This window comes from Lampris incognitus, chromosome 3 (assembly GCF_029633865.1).
Source record: "Lampris incognitus isolate fLamInc1 chromosome 3, fLamInc1.hap2, whole genome shotgun sequence".
In the NCBI taxonomy this organism is placed as follows: Eukaryota; Metazoa; Chordata; class Actinopteri; order Lampriformes; family Lampridae; genus Lampris; species Lampris incognitus.
The window spans coordinates 52,592,312-52,615,859 of record NC_079213.1 but is presented as its reverse complement, the minus strand read 5'-3'; the positions used below and the strand labels follow the sequence as shown (position 1 = coordinate 52,615,859).

General features: G+C 46.3%; 1 protein-coding gene across 1 annotated transcript in view; it reads right to left on the bottom strand.

The window, feature by feature from the left end:
• Window positions 1–238: 238 nt before the first annotated feature.
• Window positions 239–23,548, bottom strand: part of slc5a9 (solute carrier family 5 member 9) — a 551,736-nt gene continuing 528,426 nt past the window's right edge. Inside the window, exons 11-14 of the mRNA XM_056275631.1 lie at window positions 13,372–13,522; window positions 6,349–6,517; window positions 1,055–1,270; window positions 239–919 (exon numbers count right to left, since the gene is read on the bottom strand). Coding sequence (XP_056131606.1) covers window positions 599–919; window positions 1,055–1,270; window positions 6,349–6,517; window positions 13,372–13,522 — 857 coding nt within the window. The 3' untranslated portion in view covers window positions 239–598. The remainder of the gene's footprint in view (window positions 920–1,054; window positions 1,271–6,348; window positions 6,518–13,371; window positions 13,523–23,548) is intronic.

Here is a 23,548-nt window from a genome sequence, read left to right as displayed (position 1 = left end):
AACTGGGGGGAGACCCCGGGGTAGACCCAGAACTCGCTGAAGGGACTACATGTCCAGCCTGGCCTGGGAACATCTTGGGATGCCCCAGGAGGAGCTGGAGGGCATTGATGGGGAGAGGGATGTCTGGAGTGCCCTACTTAGCTTACTACCACCACGGCCGGACCCCAGAGAGGCGACTGAAGATGAATGAATGAATGAATGAATGAAATTTAAAAAAATAATAATGTAAAAGGTTTATTTTGTCTGTCCCTGCACAAAGTTTATCAGAATCAACAAAGAATAAGTCAAATCATAACTGGCATTGCTACGTTAATATGCAAATGTTCCTAGTGAAAGATACCCAGAAGCTAAGCCACTGATTTACAACAAAATCTGTGTTGTAAAAAAATAATGAATTTCAACCATTTCAATGACAATATTAATCTGCTTAGATTTTAACTGTACAACTTTTGGAAAAGATTTTCAAACGCACTAATATATACTCCATCAGCTGAAGTATCACCACAGAAAGACATTCAGAACCAGCAGGAGGATGGTGTTAACGTTGTACAAAAAGATATTCAGAACCAGCAGGAGGATGGCGTTAACATTACACACATCAGCTGAAGTATCCCCACAAAAAGACATTCAAAACCAGCAGGAGGACGGCGTTAACGTTACAGACGTTCCTCCACAGGGGCTGCTCCTGCAGGGAGATCAGGGCAGAGCTCTGTGCTGCCTGCTCACTGCTCACAGCAGCAGCAGCTCCTGTACCACTCAGGCCACACAACCAGAAACACATCTTATGCCACCATGGCACCAGGGACACATCAGGGTCAGGATCAGGGCTTGAACTTGTGGTGGTAGAGGCTGTGCAGGGGTCAGGGAGGTTGACAGGAGGCTCCTGGCTGTGTCTGCTCCACCAGGTCAGCCTTCTCAACTACAGGACAGAACACAAAACCATCATCATCACTGGAACTGGTAAACTCCTGTGTGTGTTGTGTGCTTGTTGCATGTGTGTATGTGTGTTGTGTGTTTGTGTGCTGTGTGTGTGTGTGTGTAAGAGAGATCTTACCTGTTCTCTAGGTATGGGGGGCGTGGCCAGACTGACCACAGTAACAATGAGGCAGGTGAGAGCCAATAGAATGAGAGCGAAGTACAGGTAGTGGAAGTTAGCTAGCAGGGAGGGTCGTAGGTCAGGCTGGCCACATGATGGTGCCGTGTAGACGAACTCTAAAACCATCCTGATGCTTCCCAGCACCAGGCCAACCACTAGACCCCAGAATGCACCCTGAGACATGAGAGGACATGAGAGACAACATGAGCAAGTCATTGTTTTATGCTTCTGAATTATTATTCTTCATCATCTGCATGTTTAAAGCTGCAGTCTGCAACTTTTCTTGCTGTTTGATCCAGGTTTGATCCATGTTTTATCCATGTGAAACATGATGATGATGATGATGTGATTCTGCTGGACACACATTCAATATTACAGCAGAGCCATGTTCAAATATGCTTCTTCTTCTTCTTCCAGCTCCCCTGTTTCTCAGGGGTCACCACAGCAGATTGTACTGTTTCCACCAGTCCTCTGTGAGGGCACAGCAACAATGGTGGTCGTTGTTAACCCGGGCCTCGACCGATCCAGTAGGGTCTTGTCAATCTGCATAATATTTTTGCAAAATTTTACGCTGGATGTCCTTCCTGACGCAACACTAACCCTACGGACGGGGCACAGGTAAAGCACTGGATGCCATCCCAGTATTCATGTACTTGCACCCATGCCTGTCACCTTCAATGTTCAAGTATAGTTAATATAATTATTTTCTGAGAGTACAAATAAGGGGTAGCAGCCATCAGAAACACTTTGTCGTTTCAGTTCATGCACTTGCGCATATGAAATAAAACAAAACATCATTTCCCCCTACCCACAGCACTGCAACACAAAGACAAAAACACGTCCAAAAACTACAAGAACACATACACTCACTGGCCACTTTATTAGGTACACCTTGCTAGTACCGGGTTGGACCCCCTTTTGCCTTCAGAACTGCCTTAATCCTTCGTGGTATAGATTCAACAAGGTACTGGAAACATTCCTCAGAGAGTTTGGTCCATATTGACATGATAGCATCACGCAGTTGCTGCAGATTTGTCGGCTGCACATCCATGATGCGAATCTCCCCGTCCACCACATCTCAAAGGTGCTCTATTAGATTGAGATCTGGTGACTGTGGAGGCCATTTGAGTACAGTGAACTCATTGTCATGTTCAAGAAACCAGTCTGAGATGATTCGAGCTTTATGACATGGCGCGTTATCCTGCTGGAAGTAGCCATCAGAAGATGGGAACACTGTGGTCATAAAGGGATGGACATGGTCAGCAACAATACTCAGGTAGGCTGTGGCGTTGACACGATGCTCAATTGGTACTAAGGGGCCCAAAGTGTGCCAAGAAAATATCCCCCACACCATTACACCACCACCACCAGCCTGAACCGTTGATACAAGGCAGGATGGATCCATGCTTTCATGTTGTTGACGCCAAATTCTGACCCTACCATCCGAATGTCGCAGCAGCAATCGAGACTCATCAGACCAGGCAACGTTTTTCCAATTTTCTATTGTCCAATTTTGGTGAGCCTGTGCAAATTGTAGCCTCAGTTTCCTGTTCTTAGCTGACAGGAGTGGCACCCGGTGTGGTCTTCTGCTGCTGTAGCCCATCTGCCTCAAGGTTCGACGTGTTGTGCGTTCAGAGATGCTCTTCTGCATACCTCGTTTGTAATGAGTGGTTATTTGGGTTACTGTTGCCTTTCTATCAGCTCGAACCAGTCTGGCCATTCTCCTCCGACCTCTGGCATCAACAAGGCATTTTCGCCCACAGAACTGCCGCTCACCGGATATTTTCTCTTTTTCGGACCATTCTCTGTAAACCCTAGAGATGGTTGTGCGTGAAAATCCCAGTAGATCAGCAGTTTCTGAAATACTCAGACCAGCCCGTCTGGCACCAACAACCATGCCACGTTCAAAGTCACTTAAATCACCTTTCTTCCCCATTCTGATGCTCGGTTTGAACTGCAGCAGATCGTCTTGACCATGTCTACATGCCTAAATGCATTGAGTTGCTGCCATGTGATTGGCTGATTAGAAATTTGCGTTAACGAGCAGTTGGACAGGTGTGCCTAATAAAGTGGCCGGTGAGTGTATATCCAAATCACTGTCCAGGCGAACGAACGCCAGTCAGGATGTCTGTCGGAACTGCCAGTCTGCATGGGCTAGCAGTTAGCTTAGCCTGACCCGCTTCCGCATCCCGTCAGACCGCCCTCGGTGTTTCCTCTTCGGGTGCAGCTCCAGTCAGGGCCGTGGTCCTTGGACCCATAGGACACAGCAGACCAGGCTCCCTCAGCCGATTTGATGCTAGCTCTCCCAGCCAGACACCTTCGACACACCTCCCCTGCACTCCACACGACGACACTAATAACACAGTCAAGGCTAGGTGAGCCCGCCACCAGACCGCCCTCGGTGTTATCAGAACTGCCGGTCTGCATGGGCTAGCAGTTAGCATAGCCTGCCCTGCTTCTGCGTCCTGTCAGACCGCTCCCAGTGTTTCCTCTTCAGGCACAGCTCCAGGCAGGGCTGTGGTCCCTGGGCCCACAGGATGCAGCAGACCAAGCTCTCCCAGCCGATCCAGCGCCAGCTCTCCCAGCCGTCAAACGAAAACAAACTTAGATGCAGATGTGGACAAAGACACTGCGTGGAGGGTACTGGGTGAGGCCGCTGCAAACGCGAATTCGTGCTGCCATGTTCCCACACTGCCATTGTTGCTTGTGTGCCGTCAACTTACCAGTAAACAGTCCTCACCCTCATAAACACTGGATTTTTGGAGCAAAGCTACTGCAGGCAGTCCATGTATTCCTAGCTGCATCAAGCGACATCAAGCCTGCATCAAGCTTCTACATTGCTTCTGCTTGTCCATCAGTGGCATCACTACATCAGCATCATGTTTTAATCATGTGTCCTGCCACCGTTGTTTCCAACACGTGTGTTTGTCCTGTATCAAAACATTCAGCAGCAGTACATGGCAGCAGGGCAGCTAACCATACACTGAAGTCTAATTCTACTGGCTGATGATGATAATGGGTGTTAAAACAGATCCTCTCTTTTATAAGTATTTCTGCAGCTTGGAGTGCAGCAGTGAGCTGTAACTCCTGTTATTACTTTATAAAGAAACTGTCCATCTTGTCTGTCTAAACACATTTCTAAGTACTGGTGCTGTGTCGACTATAGCTAGCACTCAGAAACACCATACCATCATGTCAGCAGCAACATGCTCTCCAGACGTCTGTGACCTGAGGTGGGATACTGATGTAAGGACCTCTAAAACCTAGGTCCCTAGGATGTAAATAGAGGCCTAGTATAATACTGTTTATTGTAATGCATATGTTATGACATTGTACTGTTTAGCATACTGCTTACTGTACATACTTTGTGGTACTTCATTTACCAGCATGCTTTGTGTCTTAAGCATTTCCTATGTTCTTATAAGTTTCTAAACATGTAAACCAATGAAATGTATTTGCTCTTTGTATTTTTATTTGAATTTTGTTATCATCCAATGATACTGTGTAAAGTTATTATGCCCGTGAAATCGCGAGGATGTCAACATTCTATCTCCTCACGGAGAGGGAAGAGGTGGAGTCCAAGCCAGTACTCCCTGGGGAGAGGTCCATTTTCTGCTGCTCCATCTCAGTACCAGTTTCGCGGAGACTTTATACACAGCCCGTGTACTAGGCCCGCATTTGAGTTCAGGAGTGTTGCGATTGGCCCGTGGTCATATGCTTGCTTGTGTGGTTATTTTTTTAGTATTACGATTATTTTGTCTATGGCCCATAGCCAGTGTAGCCGCTAGCTAGCTAAGTGGATTTAGCATCCAGGGCTAGTGTGTTAGCTGACTTGAGTTGTGGAGGCTAGCAAGAAGTCATCGGGCTGCGCTGGACTGTGAGCTAACTAGGTGAGCCACTCTGCTCCATTCCTGGGACCTGTCTGCTGTCCAAAGAGGACTCGCTTCATCTGCTCTCCGGTGCTGGGCCCACCGGAGGACCACCATCTTCGCCAGGGTTTTTCTGATCATTGCAACCAGTGGCCATCTTACGGCTGAGGACGCTAATGGGGAGCCGACACCTGCCAGTTGCTAGGCTAGCACTACGCCTTCCATCCTCTGGACTGCACACAGCCTCCCGGTCGAGGGAGTGATGGGTTGAGTAACCTGAAATTGCATTTATACTGACACACACACACACACACTTTTATCTCGTTGCCTGGGCATCGTAGCGGTTGCTGCCTTGCCCTCAGCTCAGAGAGCTGCTTTATGTGCACAAACGGGCCCCAACGGAAAGCGCTGGGTATTTTTGATACTTTTCTTCCTGTTTATTGTGACCAGTTGTCACACCCTGTGTAATTTAAATTAATGTACCGATGTCAATAATCTGTTATCGATTTAAGCATATTGCTATTGTTCATTGGGTGTTAAGCTGTGCGATTCACAGCTAGTGCTACTAACACTGGTCTGTAACGCTACTTAGGCAAAAAGCTACAGCTAGCTTGAACCTAGGTTTCAGGTAGCTCTTTGGTTTTTTTTATTCAATCAACAATACTACACTCGTGTGGTACTTTCACTCTCTCTCTCTCTCTCTCTCTCTCTCTCTCTCTCTCTCTCTCTCTCTCTCTCATTATTATCAAATAAATCCTATTATTATTAATTATATGTCGGGTGTACTGGCAGCTCATTTCCGCTTATGCAAAGCCTAGGTTACTTTTAGAGTGCTGGTAATAAGCTTGTACAGTAATTCAGCACACAGCAGGGTTATAAGATCTGCATTCACCACTATTATAACTGATTCACATGTTTGTTTAATTCTGGGAAGATACACCATTCACTAGCCTTAGGTAAGTGTAGTATTTTCACAGTGGAGGCACCGCGCTACTAAATTGATTATTATATCGGTTAATTATTTCTATTATTATTTATCACTAATACTGTCATTAGTGGCCCTAGCCTACTAGTACACAGGAAGTTCAGCCAGCTCACCATTCCACTGCTGAGCATTCAGGATCCTGTTGCGCCATTGGATTGTATTGTAACACTTTAGTAACTGGTAGCATTGGGCTTTTGTCTTGTTTAAATGTGCTTGGCGTTGCCCGCCAGTGAAAAAGGGGTTACACTGACTACATACTTTAATTAATTACCTTTACTTAATCTTGGCATTTTATCAATATGTGCCATGAACTGCATTACATATCTTTCACTTCATATTTCATTACATTAAATTACAATAAGTTAGTGTGTGAGTGTGTGTGTGTGCGCGTGTAAAACCTGCTCATTGGCACGTGGCCAGAAGATGGCCAGTAGGAACACAGCAGTAATGGGTGGTGCCAGAAAGCTGGTGACTGACTGGATGTAGTCAAACAGTTGTCCACTGTTGGCAGTCTGGATGACAGGAATCCACACCAGGCTCACACACACCAAGACCAGGACAAACAGTCTGAAAATGTCAGAACAGATATTATGATAAAGATTATTATTCTTATTATGTCGAAAACATTTAACAACAGGGTTACTAACTCTGCAGTGATGTTGCCTGCCCATTTCTGAAGTCCTGAATGGAGGGCAGGTTGGCACCAATGATGTTCTCTGCAGACCTAACTGTCCGTTGTAGTCTCTCCCTGTCCTGTTTGGTGGCTGAACCAAACCAGACAGTGATGGATGTGCAGAGGACAGACTGGATTATTGCAGTGTAGAACTGAATCAGTAGTTCCTGAGGCAGGTTGAATTTCTGGAGCTGGTGGAGAAAGTACATTCTCTGCTGGGCCTTTTTGATGATTGTGTCTATGTTGGATACCCACCTTAGATCCTGGGAGATTGTGGAACCCAGAAATCTATAGATTTTCACTGTGGACACCGTGTTGTTGAGAATGGTGAAGGGGGGGTCTTCTCCTGGATTGCCACCGTGCCATGGTGGAGAAGCTTGCGTGTACCAATGATCCCAAGAGCTTTGCCGTCTGGAGCTTGGCTCCTGGTAGGGTCATCAAAGGTGGCTAGGTCAAGGGGAAGGTTCCAGATGAAGTGTGATCCAACAAAGACCTCAAGGGTGGAACTGGTGGATGATGTCTCCGGGTCACAACGGCAGTGAAGGTGGATGAAGGCTGCAACAGAAACCAGAGACCACCCTCTGTTGCAGGCAGAGAACTATGGAACTATGTACTGGAGATTGCAAGACCCAATCATATTCATTCTCCATGCCGTTGGATTCAGTAACCCCTGCCAAGGACTGTGTGGTGGCTGCAGGCACATCAGCCACTCCACATAAAAAGCTTTCACACGCAGGCATCCTCCCATTATATGGCCTGCTCACAGTCCAGAATTGGCCTGCACACCAACCTGAGGACCCATAGGGAGGATGGTCATACTCAACCCTGAAAGACCGTCACTGATGATGATGATGGGAAGGGGGGGCAGTATTGGGGGACTTCTCCTGAAGTCCACTGTCATCTCCACTGTTTTGAACATGTTCAGCTCCAGTTTGTTATGGCTGCACCAGAACCAAAGAACCATTTACCATAATTAAATGTACTTACAAAACTCATCCCTACTAGTCTCTAGTATGCCTGCCAGTACTGTGTGGACGTGGTCTGATCACAAAATGACTGACAATGCCATCTTGCCAGCAAAGTAAACAAATGACCCAATGATGCAGTGGCCAGGGAACACTAGTTAGTGCTCTGTTAGTGCTAGCCATTGAGCAGGATCAGCATAGTACAGCCTTACATGTTTGAACTGGCAGATATTTTCACGAGGATTAACATGAGGTCCTGCCACCAGAAAAGGACCATTTTGTGCTACTCAACTGGTCATTGAATTATGAGTTATATGGAAGTTTATACAGCCAGTAGTATTGTTGTACTCATACATGATGTGTCAGACTTTTGGTTATTTACAACGTGACTGGTGGTTTGGATAATGGATGGATGGACTGCATACTCATGATATGGAGAAAGCAAGGCTGCCCCATGTAGTGTTTGTCTTGTTTCCTATGGGGCTCGCCATGCATATAATGCATGCTTCCCCATTGGTTGTGGTATGTGACAAAAAACGTGGGTTAGTGGTTCATTCCCTCACGTCAGCTGTCTGTTTCTTTCATTTATTAAGTGTTATATTAGGTGACTGACAATAGGCAAATGGTGGGATTGGCACTAGACATTTATTGTAAGTTTCAGAAACTGACATTCTACAGTCTATGCCAGTGGTACTCACTCATTTTCTTAGGAGAGCCACTTATGAGTAAGACCATTCATCAAAGAGCCACAGAGCTTGCAAAACATTTCGCAAATACAAAGCTACACACATAGGCTATACGTCTACCCATGATCCCACGCTGTTACGTAGCATACGTTCTCTGACGTATCTTCAGTATTCTGCCATCTGCTGGATAATTCATTTCAATGTGCTAAAACAGTACACAAACGGAACCTATAGAAGTAAGTTATAGTTGTATTCTTATTGTTATCAGTGGATCTATATGAGGTGCAAAACAAAGTCTCACGAGCCGCATGCGGCTCGTGAACCGCATAGACAGTAACACTAGTCTATGCTCACTTTCCGCAGTGATTGGCCAAGTGTGTTTGGATGTGAAAATGGACAGGGTTTCAAGTGGTCTGCACATTCTATTTCATTCATTCTTCACACAACCACTTACGGTAACATGTATGTACCATGTACCATACATGTACCATACACTGGTACCATACAACTTTGAATACTGGGAAACACATTTTTCTTTCTTTCCATTTGTGACCTCTGCAGAGTATAAACTAGAAATCTTTACTACGAGTGTTTTCTGTTCTCCATACATTTCTGGTGAGAAGGTAAATTGTAGACATGACATTTCATACACCGTCATAGATTTATGAAATATGGTCTCAATTTGACACACAGAGGGAAACTATAAAAATGTTACCCCTTTCAAAGACAATAACTTCCAAATCCTTTGTCTAAGTCACAACCAATAGTGGTATGAGTATTCCCTGGAGGGATCTGAAAATGTATGCCATAGAACATAAAAGTCCACTATATAGCATAGTGCAAAGGTGCAAGTCCGCGAAGTTGGGGAAAAAAAACAAAACAAAAACAGAACTTGACCCTAAAAACTGTAGTCTATCCATCACGGACAACTGAATGATGAAAAGGAAACATTTTACCTGTATTTGATTTATTTAATAACCATAGCCGGTGCTTTTTTCTGTTTCTTGTTAACATGTGCAGCTTTTAATGCGTGACAAATAAAAAAGTAAACCAAACACGAAATAAAAAGTAAACCAAACACGAAGTAAAAAGTAAACCAAACACGAAGTAAAAGGTAAACCAAACACGAAGTAAAAGGAGTAAAAGGTAAACCAAACACGAAGTAAAAGGTAAACCAAACACGAAGTAAAAATTAAACCAAACACGAAGTAAAAGGTAAACCAAACACGAAGTAAAAGGTAACCCAAACACGAAATAAAAATTAAACCAAACACGAAGTAAAAGGAGTAAAAGTAAACCAAACACGAAGTAAAAAAGTAAACCAAACATGAAACAAAAAGTAAACCAAACACGAAGTAAAAAAGTTAACCAAACATGAAACAAAAAGTAAACCAAACACGAAGTAAAAAAGTAAACCAAACATGAAACAAAAAGTAAACCAAACACGAAGTAAAAAAGTAAACCAAACTCTTATCTCTCATCATCAGCCGCTTCTCTGGGGTCGGGTCGCGGTGGTAGCAAGCTAAGTAGGGCACAGGGCACTCCAGACGTCCCTCTCCCCAGCAATGCCCTCCAGCTCCTCGTGGGGGACCCCAAGGCGTTCCCAGGCCAGATTGGACATGTAGTCCCTCCAGCGCGTTCTGGGTCTACCCCGGGGTCTCCTCCCAGTTGGCCATGCCCGGTAAACCTCCCAAGGAAGGCGCCCATGCAGGGGGAATCCTAATCAGATGCCCGAACCATCTCAACTGGCTCCTTTCGATGCGAAGGAGCAGCGGCTGTACTCCAAGCTCCCTCCGGATGTCCGAGCTCCTCACCCTATCTCCAAGGCTGAGCCCAGACACCCTACAGAGGAAATTCATGTCAACCGCTTGTATCTGCGACCTCACCATTTCGGTCACTACCCAAAGCTCATGACCATAGGTGAGGATTGGAACGAAGATTGACTGGTAAATTGAGAGCTTTGCCTCCCGGCTCAGCTCCCTCTTCAACACAACGGTCCGATACAACGTCCGCATTACTGCTGATGCTGCACCAATCTGCCTGTCAATCACCCACTCCATCCTACCCTCACTCGTGAACAAGACCCCGTGTTACTTGAACTCCTTCACTTGAGGTAATAGCTCATCCCCATCCCGGAGGGAGCAATCCACCATTTTCCAGTAGAGAACCATGGCCTCAGACTTGGAGGTGCTGACTCTCATCCCAGCCATTTCACACTCAGCTGCAAACCGCCCCAGTGCGTGCCGGAGGTCGCGTTCTGATGAAGCCAACAACACCACATCATCTGCGAAGAGCAGAGAGGCAATTCTGAGGTTCCCAAAATGGACACACTCCTCACCTTGGCTGCGGCTTGAGATCCTGTCCATGAATATCACAAACAGAATCGGAGACAAGGGACAACCTTGGCGGAGTCCGACACCCACCAAAAACGTGTTTGACTTTTTGCCAAGAATGCGGACACAGCTCTCACTTTGGTTATACAAGGACCGGATGGCTTGTAGCAACTGCCCCGGTACCCCATACTCCCGCAGTACCCCCCACAGAGTGCCCTGGGGTACACGGTCGTAAGCCTTCTCCAAGTCCACAAAACACATGTAGACTGGCTGGTCAAACGCCCATGCCCCCCTCAGCACTTCCGCAAGGGTAAAGAGTTGGTCCGTTGTTCCACGGCCAGGACGGAATCCGCATTGTTCCTCCTGGATCTGAGATTCGACAATCGGTCGGAGCCTCCTTTCGAGCACCCTAGAGTAGACTTTCCCAGGGAGGCTGAGCAATGTGATGCCCCGATAATTGGAGCACACCCTCCCGTCCCCCTTTTTGAATATGGGAACCACCATCCCAGTCTGCCACTCCACAGGTACTGTCCCCGACCTTCACGCGACACTGAAGAGGCGTGTCAACCAAGACAGCCCAACAATGTCCGGAGCCTTCAGCATCTCAGGGCGAATCTCATCCACACCCAGCGCCTTGCCACTGAGGAGCTTTTTAACTACCTCAGAGACCTCTGCCAGGGTTATGGGTGGGGCTTCTCCTGAGTCTTCAGACTCTACCTCCTCCGTTGAGGAGGAGCTCCTCAAAGTGTTCTTTCCACTGCTCAACAACATCCCCAGCCCGGGTCAACAGTTCCCCTCCCTGGCTGAACACAGCCTGAGTCAAGCCCTGCTTCCCGTTCCTGAGTCGCCGGATGGTTTGCCAGAACTTCCTTGAGGCCAACCGAAGGTCCTCCTCCATAGCCTCGCTGAACTCCTCCCATACCTGAGTTTTTGCTTTCGCCACCGCTAAAGCAGCAGCCCTTTTGGCCTCCCGGCACCTGTCTGCTGCTTCAGGAGACCCCTGGGCCAACCAAGTCTGAGAGGCCTCCTTCTTCAGCCTGACGGCTTCCCTCACCACCGGTGTCCACTTGCAGGTTCTTGGGTTGCCGCCTCGACAGGCACCGATGACCTTTTGACCACAGTTCCTGCCTGCCGCATCTACAATAGAGGCTTTGAACATGGTCCACTCAGACTCCATGTCTCCAGCCTCCCTCGGGATACACGAGAACTTCTTCTGGAGGTGGGAGTTGAAGACCTCATGGACAGGGGCCTCCGCCGGACGTTCCCAGTTCACCCTCACTACACGCTTGGGTTTGCCAGATCTATCCGGCAGCCTTCCCCGCCATGTGATCCAACTCACCAGCAGGTGGTGATCAGTCAGTTGACAGCTGCGTTCCCCCCCCCCCCCCCGAGTGTCCAAAACATACAACCGCAGATCTGATGATATGACCACAAAGTCCATCATTGATCTTTGGCCTAAGGTGTTCTGTTACCAAGTACACTTATGAATTACCTTATGTTCTAACATGGTGTTTGTTATTGCCAATCCATGACTTGCACAGAAGTCCAATAACAAGGCACCGCTCGGGTTCAGATCGGGGAGGCCGTTCCTCCCAATCACGCCCCTCTGGGTTTCTCCATCATTGCCCATGTCAGCGTTGAAGTCTCCCTGCAGAACTATAGAGTCCCGAGGCGGAGCCCTATCCAGGACACCACCCAGAGACTCCAAGAAGGCTGGATACTCTGAACTGCTCTTCGGTGCATAAGCACACACAACAGTCAGAACCTTGCCCCCAGCGACTCGCAGTCGTATAGAGGCGACCCTCTCATTCCCCGGGGAGAACTCCAACATGGTGGCACTCAACCAAGGACTTGTGAGTATCCCCACACCCGCCCGGCACCTGTCACCTTGGCCATTGAAGTCCGTTCCAATCACCACTCTCTCCCCCTTGGGTACACTCTCCACCACTTCATCCAACTCACTCCAGAATTCTTCTTTCTCTTCCATCTCACATCCAACTTGTGGGGCATATGCACAGATAACATTCATCATCACACCTTCCATTTCCAGCTTCATACTCATCACTCTGTCCGACACTCTCTTCACCTCCAACGCACCTTACATACTTTTCCTTCAGAATTACCCCCTACCCAATTTCTCCTCCTATTTGCACCATGGTAGAAGAGTTTGAACCCACTTCCGATGCTCCTGGCCTTACTCCCCTTCCACCTGGTCTCTTGCACACACACTATACCTACCTTTCTTCTCTCCATCATATCAGCCAGCTCTCTCCCTCTACCAGTCATAGTGCCAACATTCAAAGTTCCGACTCTCACCTCCACACTCGTACCCTTCCTCCTCTCCCGCTGCCTCTGAACAGGCCTTCCCCCTCTCCTTCTCCTTCACCCAACAGTAGCATAGTTTCCACCGGCACCCTGCTGGCCAACAGTACCGCTGGCGGTTGTTGGTAACCCGGGCCCGGACCGATCCGGTATGTAAATCTGATTTATGATTCACATACTACTACTATAACTACTATAACATAACACATACTAACTAAACAATGTTATGTTTACTCAGACCCCACTCTTTAGAGCAAGAGGCTAATTAAATAGGGCCGTTAAAAACCCTTTGTAAGCCAAACCCACCCAGAGCTGATGTCACCATCCTAATTCCACTAAAAATGTCCCTGTGATGTTTGTGTGTGTGTGTGTGTGTGTGTGTGTGTGTGTGTGTGTGTGTGTGTGTGTGTGTGTGTGTGTGTGTGTGTGTGTGTGTTTTTACCTTCCCACAACCATGAGTTCCCTCTCAGTAGCTGTTGGCCTGGCTCTATAGTATAAATCTAGTGTGAACAGAGTGGAACTGCTGTTAAAGATTGAAGTCAGCGATGACATCAGAGCAGCGAGCATCACGGCTAGCATCAGACCACGCAAACCTGAGAGAGAGAGGAAAAACACTTACACATAATATACAACATACTGTATGTAGCAAGTGTAGATTCATATATGAGTCATCCAGAAATATAAGCTGTCAAAACAAAGCAAGAACATGGATTGGACAGTCAATTTAGATTTAAAAATATTTTAACATTCATCTCGCTGGCTTCTTCAGTTCTGATGTCATGCAGGAAAATCTTGACAACTCACACTTTGTAAACAAAATCAAGGCTATAACACAAGACACAGTAAACAAAATCAAGGCTATCACACAAGACACAGACCAGAAAATAATTTCATATGATGTAATGTCTCTCTTCACATGTGTATAATGATAATAATAATAACTTTATTCATATTGCACTTTTCTAAAACAATGTTACAAAGTGCTTTACAAAGAAATAAAATCAGACAAGGCCAATAACACAACAAGAGTAAGACCAAATAAGTAAGAGTAAAAATAAAAATGGCATGAATAAATAAAAACAAATTTCAAACATTTGTAAAAGATTTCATGAAAAGAAAGATTTTAAGACGAGATTTAAAAGAAGCTAGAGACTTGGTGTGTCTTAGTTCAACAGGAAGAGAGATCCATAGTGTGGGGGCTCTAACAGCAAAAACCCGACCACCCTTTGGAACAAACCGAGACCTAGGAATAACCAGCAGGGGTCCATCTGCAGGTCTTAATGGTGGAGACCTGGGAATAACCAGCAGAGCTCCATCTGCAGGTCTTAACGGTGGAGACCTGGGAATAACCAGCAGGGGTCCATCTGCAGGTGTTAATGGTGGAGACCTGGGAATAACCAGCAGAGCTCCATCTGCAGGTCTTAATGGTGGAGACCTGGGAATAACCAGCAGGGCTCCATCTGCAGGTCTTAATGGTCGAGAGGGTGTATACCTGGTCAATAAACCACTAATGTATGTAGGAGCAAGACCATTTAAAGCCTTAAAAGTGAGCAATAAAATGTTAAAATCAATATAAAATGTAACAGGGAGCCATTGTATGGAGACCAGCACAGGAGTGATACGGTCATGTCTCTTCATCCCAGTAATAAGCTGAGTAGTGGTATTTTGTACCAACTGCAGATGGTGGAAGGAGCCCTTGCGCATACTTTAGTAAAGTGCGTTGCAATAGTCAAGCCGAGAATAGATAAAAGCATGTACAACTTTTTGCAGATTGTTAATTGATAGAAAATGACCTAATTTTGGAGATTAAATTGAGCTGAGGAAAGCATGACTGAACAATACGTTTGATCAAAACCAAGGTTAGCATCGGCTATTACCCCAAGATTCCTAGCAGCCTGCTTAAGACTACCAGACACACCACCAAGATTAGTACCAAAGGGCGGATGGAATTTGGGGGACAGAACAGCATGACCTCAGACTTATCACTGTTAAATTTAAGAAAATTTTCAGAGATCCAGGATTTTATGTCAGAGAGGCAAATTGTGAGATTTGCTAGGGCACTAGGTTCTGTGGGTTTTAGTGGCATGTATATGTCATCAGCATAAAAATGATAAAACACATCGTCATTTTGAATGACCTGGCCAAGGGGCAGCATGTATATAGAAAACAGAGGGGAGCCAAGAACTAAGAGAGTAAGTTTTTTTCATGACTCCCATTCCTCCCATGGGAATTCCACAAGATGGGATATGTGATGACTGCATAAGCAGCTCATCATCATCATAATCGGTGGTCAGTCGAAGCGAATATGACTTTCCTCTCCATTGGGTTGTCTACTTGTGAGTCTTGAGATGGCTGTAGAAGCTGATTCGCAATCCACAGTTTGGTGTAGTGTGGACAGGGTCAAGTGGGGGTGGTTGGTGGTGGTGGTTGAGCCTTTTTCTCTCTCTCCTTGCAGTGCTGTTGCTTTTTCTCTGCGGCCCAGTGGAGTTGCATTTCATGACATGCAGGTCCTTCCTGCACAGATTTCTTCCAGGCGCGCCTATCCAGTGCAACGTGTTCCCAGTTGCTCGATGTGATGTTAAATTTCTTCAGACTGGACTTGATATTGTCCTTGAAATGTTTCTTTTGCCCGCCAGGGGCTTGCTGACCATCCTTCAGCGGGGAGTACAGGATCGGTTTGGGGAGATGAGTGTTTGACATGTGCATGATATGGCCTGTCCATCAGAGTTGGTGCTGCATTATTGTGGTGGTGATGCTAGTCATGTTGGCTTCTTCCAGAAGGCTGATGTTGGTGTGTCTATCCTTCCAGTGATCCTCAGGATCTTTCGTAAGGATCTTTGGTGGTATTATTCCAGGGCTTTCAGGTGCCTGCTGTAGGTGGTCCGTGACTCTGCTTCATATAGCAGGATGGGGGGAAAAATAGCTCTGTAGACCAGGAGATTTGTTTGGGCTTTTAGGTCTTGGTCTTCAAAGACTCTTTTCCTGAGTCTGGTGTAAGTGCCACTGGCACAACTCAGGCAATGGTTGACCTCATTGTCAATGTCAGCTTTTCAGGAGAGAAGGCTGCCGAGGTAGGGGAAGTGATCAACATTTTCAAGAACTTTGTTGTCCACTTTTATGTTGGGCTGGGTAGATGGCTGCTTGGGTGGAGGTTGATATAAGACCTGGGTCTTTTTGATGTTTAATTCTAGACTCTGGGCTCTGTATGCATTGGCAAAGGCATTTAGAATGTCCTGGAGTTCTTCTGTGGAGTGTGCTGTGGTGGTATTGTCTGCATACTGAAGCTCCATGATGGTGCTGTTGCAGTCTTTGCTCTTGGCCTTGAACCTATTAAGGTTGAAGAGCCTGCCATCAGTTCTGTATAGGATTGGGATCCCCATGGCAGCTCTTCGCCAATGAGGTGGGGTATGGTAGCAATCAAGATGGCAAACGGTGGGTGCAATGATGCATCCCTGTTTGACCTCTGTTTACACAGTGAAGGGCTCTGACTCAGAGCTGCTGTTGTGGAACACTGTGACTGACATGCCGTCATGTAGAAGCCTCAATATTCTGATGTATATGTCAGGGCAGCCACATCGTGATAGTATGCTCCACAGAGCCTGATGGTCTGCTGAGTCAAAGGTCTTTGTCAGGTCTATAAAAGCTGTGTACAAAGGCTGCCTTTTCCTCCAACATGTTTCCTGGACTTGGCGTTCTGTAAATATCATGTCTGCTGTACCTCTGGATGGGCAGAAGCCACACTGAGATTCTGGGAATACTTCCTCAGCCAGTGGTAGCAGTCAGTTTGCAAGGACGCGAGCGAGGACTTTGCCTGTTGTTGACAGGAGTGATATGTCCCTTTAATTTCCACATCCCGCCTTGTCCCCTTTCTTGAAGATGACCACTATTAGAGCATCCCTGAACTCTGAGGGAAGTTCTTCTTTTTTCCCCAGACCTTGCGGAGGAGGTTACGGATGTGGTACAGGAGCTCTGGTCCATCTTCCTTTAAGATCTCAGCTGGGATCCCATCTGGACTGTTGGCATTGTTGTTCTTAAGGCTCCTGATGGCATCTTGAACCTCTGGCATGGTGGGAGATTCCCCAGTGTCCTCTCCGATGGGACTCTGGGGAATATGGCTGGCAATGTCTGGTTTAGTTGTGCTGTTGTGGTTGAGGAGTTCCTGGACGTGCTCCTTCCATTGGGCATTAATGAAATCATTGTCCTTCAGCAGCTCCTGCCCATACTCTGACCACAGGGGGTTTAAACCATGGTTGCTTGGACCATAGGTAGCCTTAGTAGCGCTGAAAAAGCCTCTGGTGTCACCCAAGTCTGACAGTCGCTGGATTTCCAGAGCCTTTTCTAGGTCACTAGTGACATTTTCAACAGAGTCAGTTACCACAGTGAAAGGAGCCAAGACTTCAGGCAGCTGCTGGCCAAATGCAGCTGCAGTTGAGGGACCAGTGTCATGAGCGGCAATTATATCTGTGCTGACATTAACTGGACAACCCAATAATGCTGCAAATTTAATGAGAAAATGATCTGACACAGCAGATGTGGTTGCCAAGACATTCAGGTCAGAAACAGCTATCCCTTTAGAGAAAACCAAACCGAGGGTGTTACCGCTGCAATGAGTTGACTCGAACAATCTGAGTGAACAAAGTATCAACAAGTGCCAGAAAGGCTTTACTTAGAGGATCAGCAGCCTTATTCAGATGAATATTAAAATCGCAGACAATTACAATCTCATTAGAATGAGTAACAAGACCTGAGATAAATTCTTCAAAAAATAGTAAGAGCAAAAAGGTTGATAGTATCACCATGTGACACTGATTGCTAAACACTCAAACATGTCCTCACAAGGATAGATGTTGAAGAACAAAGTGTCTTTATGCATGCTCAATAATCCAGGAAAGGTAATCACAGAAAGTTGATTCAACTTTCTGTGATTACCCACCCTTATAAACAATACAATATCTCACCTGACTGCAGGTATCCCTACCCTTATAAACAATACAGTGTCTCACCTAACTCCAGGGATCCCACCCTTATAAACAATACAGTGGCTGCAGGTGTCCCCACCCTTATAAACAGTACAGTGACTGCAGGTGTCCCCACCCTTATAAACATTACAGTGTCTCACCTGACTGCAGGTATCCCACCCTTATAAACAATACAGTGTCTCACCTGACTGCAGGTATCCCCACCCTTATAAACAATACAGTGTCTCACCTGACTGCAGGTGTCCTACCCTTATAAACAATACAGTGGCTACAGGTGTCCCACCCTTATAAACAGTACAGTGACTGCAGGTGTCCCCACCTTTATAAACAATACAGAGTCTCACCTGACTGCAGGTATCCCACCCTTATAAACAATACAGTGTCTCACCTGACTGCAGGTATCCCACCCTTATAAACAATACAGTATCTCACCTGACTGCAGGTATCCCACCCTTACAAGCAATACATTGTCTCACCTGACTGCAGGTGTCCCCACCCTTATAAACAATACAGTGTCTCACCTGACTGCAGGTATCCCACCCTTATAAACAATACAGTATCTCACCTGACCGCAGGTATCCCACCCTTATGAGCAATACAGTGTCTCACCTGACTGCAGGTGTCCCCACCCTTATAAACAATACAGTGTCTCACCTGACTGCAGGTATCCCACCCTTATAAACAATACAGTGTCTCACCTGACTGCAGTTATCCCACCCTTATAAACAATACAGTGTCTCACCTGACTCCAGGTATCCCACCCTTATAAACAATACAGTGTCTCACCTGACTGCAGGTATCCCCAACCTTATAAACAATGTAGTGACTGCAGTTGTCCCAACCCTTATAAACAATACACTGCCTGCAGGTATCCCACCCTTATAAACAATACAGTGGCTACAGGTGTCCCCAACCTTATAAACAATACAGTGCCTACAGGTGTCCCCACCCTTATAAACAATACAGTGACTGCAGGTGTCCCCACCCTTATAAACAGTACAGTGACTGCAGGTATCCCCACCCTTATAAACATTACAGTGTCTCACCTGACTGCAGGTATCCCCACCCTTATAAACAATACAGTGTCTCACCTGACTGCAGGTGTCCCACCCTTATAAACAATACAGTGACTACAGGTATCCCACCCTTATAAACAATACGGTGACTGCAGGTGTCCCACCCATATAAACAATACAATGACTGCAGGTATCCCACCCTTATAAACAATACAGTGGCTGCAGGTGTCCCCACTTTTATAAACAGTACAGTGACTGCAGGTGTCCCCACCTTATAAACATTACAGTGTCTCACCTGCCTGCAGGTATCCCACCCTTATAAACAATACAGTGTCTCACCTGACTGCAGGTATCCCCAACCTTATAAACAATGTAGTGACTGCAGGTGTCCCCACCCTTATAAACAATACACTGCCTGCAGGTATCCCACCCTTATAAACAATACAGTTGCTGCAGGTGTCCCCACCCTTATAAACAGTACAGTGACTGCAGGTGTCCCCACCCTTATAAACATTACAATGTCTCACCTGACTGCAGGTATCCCACCCTTATAAACAATACAGTGTCTCACCTGACTGCAGGTGTCCCCACCCTTATAAACAATACACTGCCTGCAGGTATCCCACCCTTATAAACAATACAGTGTCTCACCTGACTGCAGGTATCCCCACCCTTATAAACAATACAGTGTCTCACCTGACTGCAGCTATCCCACCCTTATAAACAATACAGTATCTCACCTGACTGCAGGTATCCCACCCTTACAAGCAATACATTGTCTCACCTGACTGCAGGTATCCCACCCTTATAAACAATACAGTATCTCACCTGACCGCAGGTATCCCACCCTTATGAGCAATACAGTGTCTCACCTGACTGCAGGTGTCCCCACCCTTATAAACAATACAGTGTCTCACCTGACTGCAGGTATCCCACCCTTATAAACAATACAGTGTCTCACCTGACTGCAGTTATCCCACCCTTATAAACAATACAGTGTCTCACCTGCCTGCAGGTATCCCACCCTTATAAACAATACAGTGTCTCACCTGACTGCAGGTATCCCCAACCTTATAAACAATGTAGTGACTGCAGGTGTCCCCACCCTTATAAACAATACACTGCCTGCAGGTATCCCACCCTTATAAACAATACAGTTGCTGCAGGTGTCCCCACCCTTATAAACAGTACAGTGACTGCAGGTGTCCCCACCCTTATAAACATCACAATGTCTCACCTGACTGCAGGTATCCCCACCCTTATAAACAATACACTGCCTGCAGGTATCCCACCCTTATAAACAATACAGTGGCTACAGATGTCCCCAACCTTATAAACAATACAGTGCCTACAGGTGTCCCCACGCTTATAAACAATACAGTGGCTGCAGGTGTCCCCAACCCTTATAAACAGTACAGTGACTGCAGGTGTCCCCACCCTTATAAACATTACAGTGTCTCACCTGACTGCAGGTATCCCACCCTTATAAACAATACAGTGTCTCACCTGACTGCAGGTATCCCACCCTTATAAACAATACAGTGTCTCACCTGACTGCAGGTATCCCCAACCTTATAAACAATGTAGTGACTGCAGGTGTCCCCACCCTTATAAACAATACACTGCCTGCAGGTATCCCACCCTTATAAACAATACAGTGGCTACAGGTGTCCCCAACCTTATAAACAATACAGTGCCTACAGGTGTCCCACCCTTATAAACAATACAGTGGCTGCAGGTGTCCCCACCCTTATAAACAGTACAGTGACTGCAGGTGTCCCCACCCTTATAAACATTACAGTGTCTCACCTGACTGCAGGTCTCCCACCCTTATAAACAATACAGTGTCTCACCTGACAGCAGGTATCCCCACCCTTATAAAAAATACAGTGTCTCACCTGACTGCAGGTGTCCAACCCTTATAAACAATACATTGACTGTAGGTGTCCCACACTTATAAACAATACAGTGTCTCACCTGACTGCAGGTGTCCCCACCCTTATAAACAATACAGTGTCTCACCTGACTGCAGGTATCCCCACCCTTATAAACAATAGTGTCTCACCTGACTGCAGGTGTCCCATCCTTATAAACAATACAGTGGCTACAGGTATCCCACCCTTATAAACAATACGGTGACTGCAGGTGTCCCACCCATATAAACAATACAGTGACTGCAGGTATCCCACCCTTATAAACAATACAGTGGCTGCAGGTGTCTCCACCTTTATAAACAGTACAGTGATTGCAGGTGTCCCCACCCTTATAAACATTACAGTGTCTCACCTGACTTCAGGTATCCCCAACCTTATAAACAATGTAGTGACTGCAGGTGTCCCCTAACTTATAAACAATACACTGCCTGCAGGTATCCCACCCTTATAAACAATACAGTGGCTACAGGTGTCCCCAACCTTATAAACAATACAGTGTCTCACCTGACTGCAGGTATCCCCACCCTTATAAAAAATACAGTGTCTCACCTGACTGCAGGTGTCCCACCCTTATAAACAATACAGTGACTGCAGGTGTCCCACCCATATAAACAATACAGTGACTGCAGGTATCCCACCCTTATAAACAATACAGTGGCTGCAGGTTTCTCCACCTTTATAAACAGTACAGTGACTGCAGGTGTCCCCACCCTTATAAACATTAGTGTCTCACCTGACTTCAGGTATCCCCATCCTTATAAACAATGTAGTGACTGCAGGTGTCCCCTAACTTATAAACAATACACTGCCTGCAGGTGTACCCACCCTCATAAACAATACAGTGGCTGCAGGTGTCCCCACCCTTATAAACAATACAGTGACTGCAGGTATCCCACCCTTATAAACAATACAGTGGCTGCAGGTGTCCCCACCTTCATAAACAGTACAGTGACTGCAGGTGTCCCCACCTTATAAACATTACAGTGTCTCACCTGCCTGCAGGTATACCACTATTATAAACAATACAGTGTCTCACCTGACTGCAGGTATCCCCAACCTTATAAACAATGTAGTGACTGCAGGTGTCTCCTTCCTTATAAACAATACACTGCCTGCAGGTATCCCACCCTTATAAACAATACAGTGGCTGCAGGTGTCCCCACCATTATAAACAGTAAAGTGACTGCAGGTGTCCCCACCCTTATAAACATTATAATGTCTCACCTGACTGCAGGTATCCCACCCTTATAAACAATACAGTGTCTCACCTGACTGCAGGTATCCCCACCCTTATAAACAATACAGTGTCTCACCTGACTGCAGCTATCCCACCCTTATAAACAATACAGTGTCTCACCTGACTGCAGGTGGCCCCACCCTTATAAACAATACACTGCCTGCAGGTATCCCACCCTTATAAACAGTACAGTGGCTACAGGTGTCCCCAACCTTATAAACAATATAGTGCCTACAGGTGTCCCCATGCTTATAAACAATACAGTGGCTGCAGGTGTCCCCACCCTTATAAACAATACAGTGGCTGCAGGTGTCCCCACCCTTATAAACAATACAGTGACTGCAGGTATCCCACCCTTATAAACAATACAGTGGCTGCAGGTGTCCCCACGTTTATAAACAGTACAGTGACTGCAGGTGTCCCCACCTTATAAACATTACAGTGTCTCACCTGCCTGCAGGTATCCCAGCCTTATATACAATACAGTGTCTCACCTGACTGCAGGTATCCCCAACCTTATAAACAATGTAGTGACTGCAGGTGTCTCCTTCCTTATAAACAATACACTGCCTGCAGGTATCCCACCCTTATAAACAGTACAGTGACTGCAGGTGTCCCCACCCTTATAAACATTACAATGTCTCACCTGACTGCAGGTATCCCACCCTTATAAACAATACAGCTTCTCACCTGACTGCAGGTATCCCACCCTTATAAACAATACAGTGTCTCTCCTGACTGCAGCTATCCCACCCTTATAAACAATACAGTGTCTCACCTGACTGCAGGTGGCCCCACCCTTATAAATAATACACTGCCTGCAGGTATCCCACCCTTATAAAAATACAGTGGCTAGAGGTGTCCCCAACCTTATAAACAAAACAGTGGCTGCAGGTGTCCCCACCCTTATAAACAGTACAGTGCCTGCAGGTGTCCCCACCCTTATAAACATTACAGTGTGTCACCTGACTGCAGGTATCCCACCCTTATAAACAATACAGTGTCTCACCTGACTGCAGGTGCCCCACCCTCATAAACAATACAGTGACTGCAGGTGTCCCACACTTATAAACAATACAGTGTCTCACCTGACTGCAGGTGTCCCCACCCTTATAAACAATACAGTGTCTCACCTGACTGCAGGTATCCCCATCCTTATAAACAATACAGTGTCTCACCTGACTACAGGTGTCCCACCCTTATAAACAATACAGTGGCTACAGGTATCCCACCCTCATAAACAATACGGTGACTGCAGGTGTCCCACCCATATAAACAATACAGTGACTGCAGGTATCCCACCCTTATAAACAATACAGTGTCTGCAGGTGTCCCCACCTTTATAAACAGAACAGTGACTGCAGGTGTCCCCACCCTTATAAACAATACAGTGTGTCACCTGACTGCAGGTATCCCACCCTTATAAACAATACAGTGTCTCACCTGACTGGAG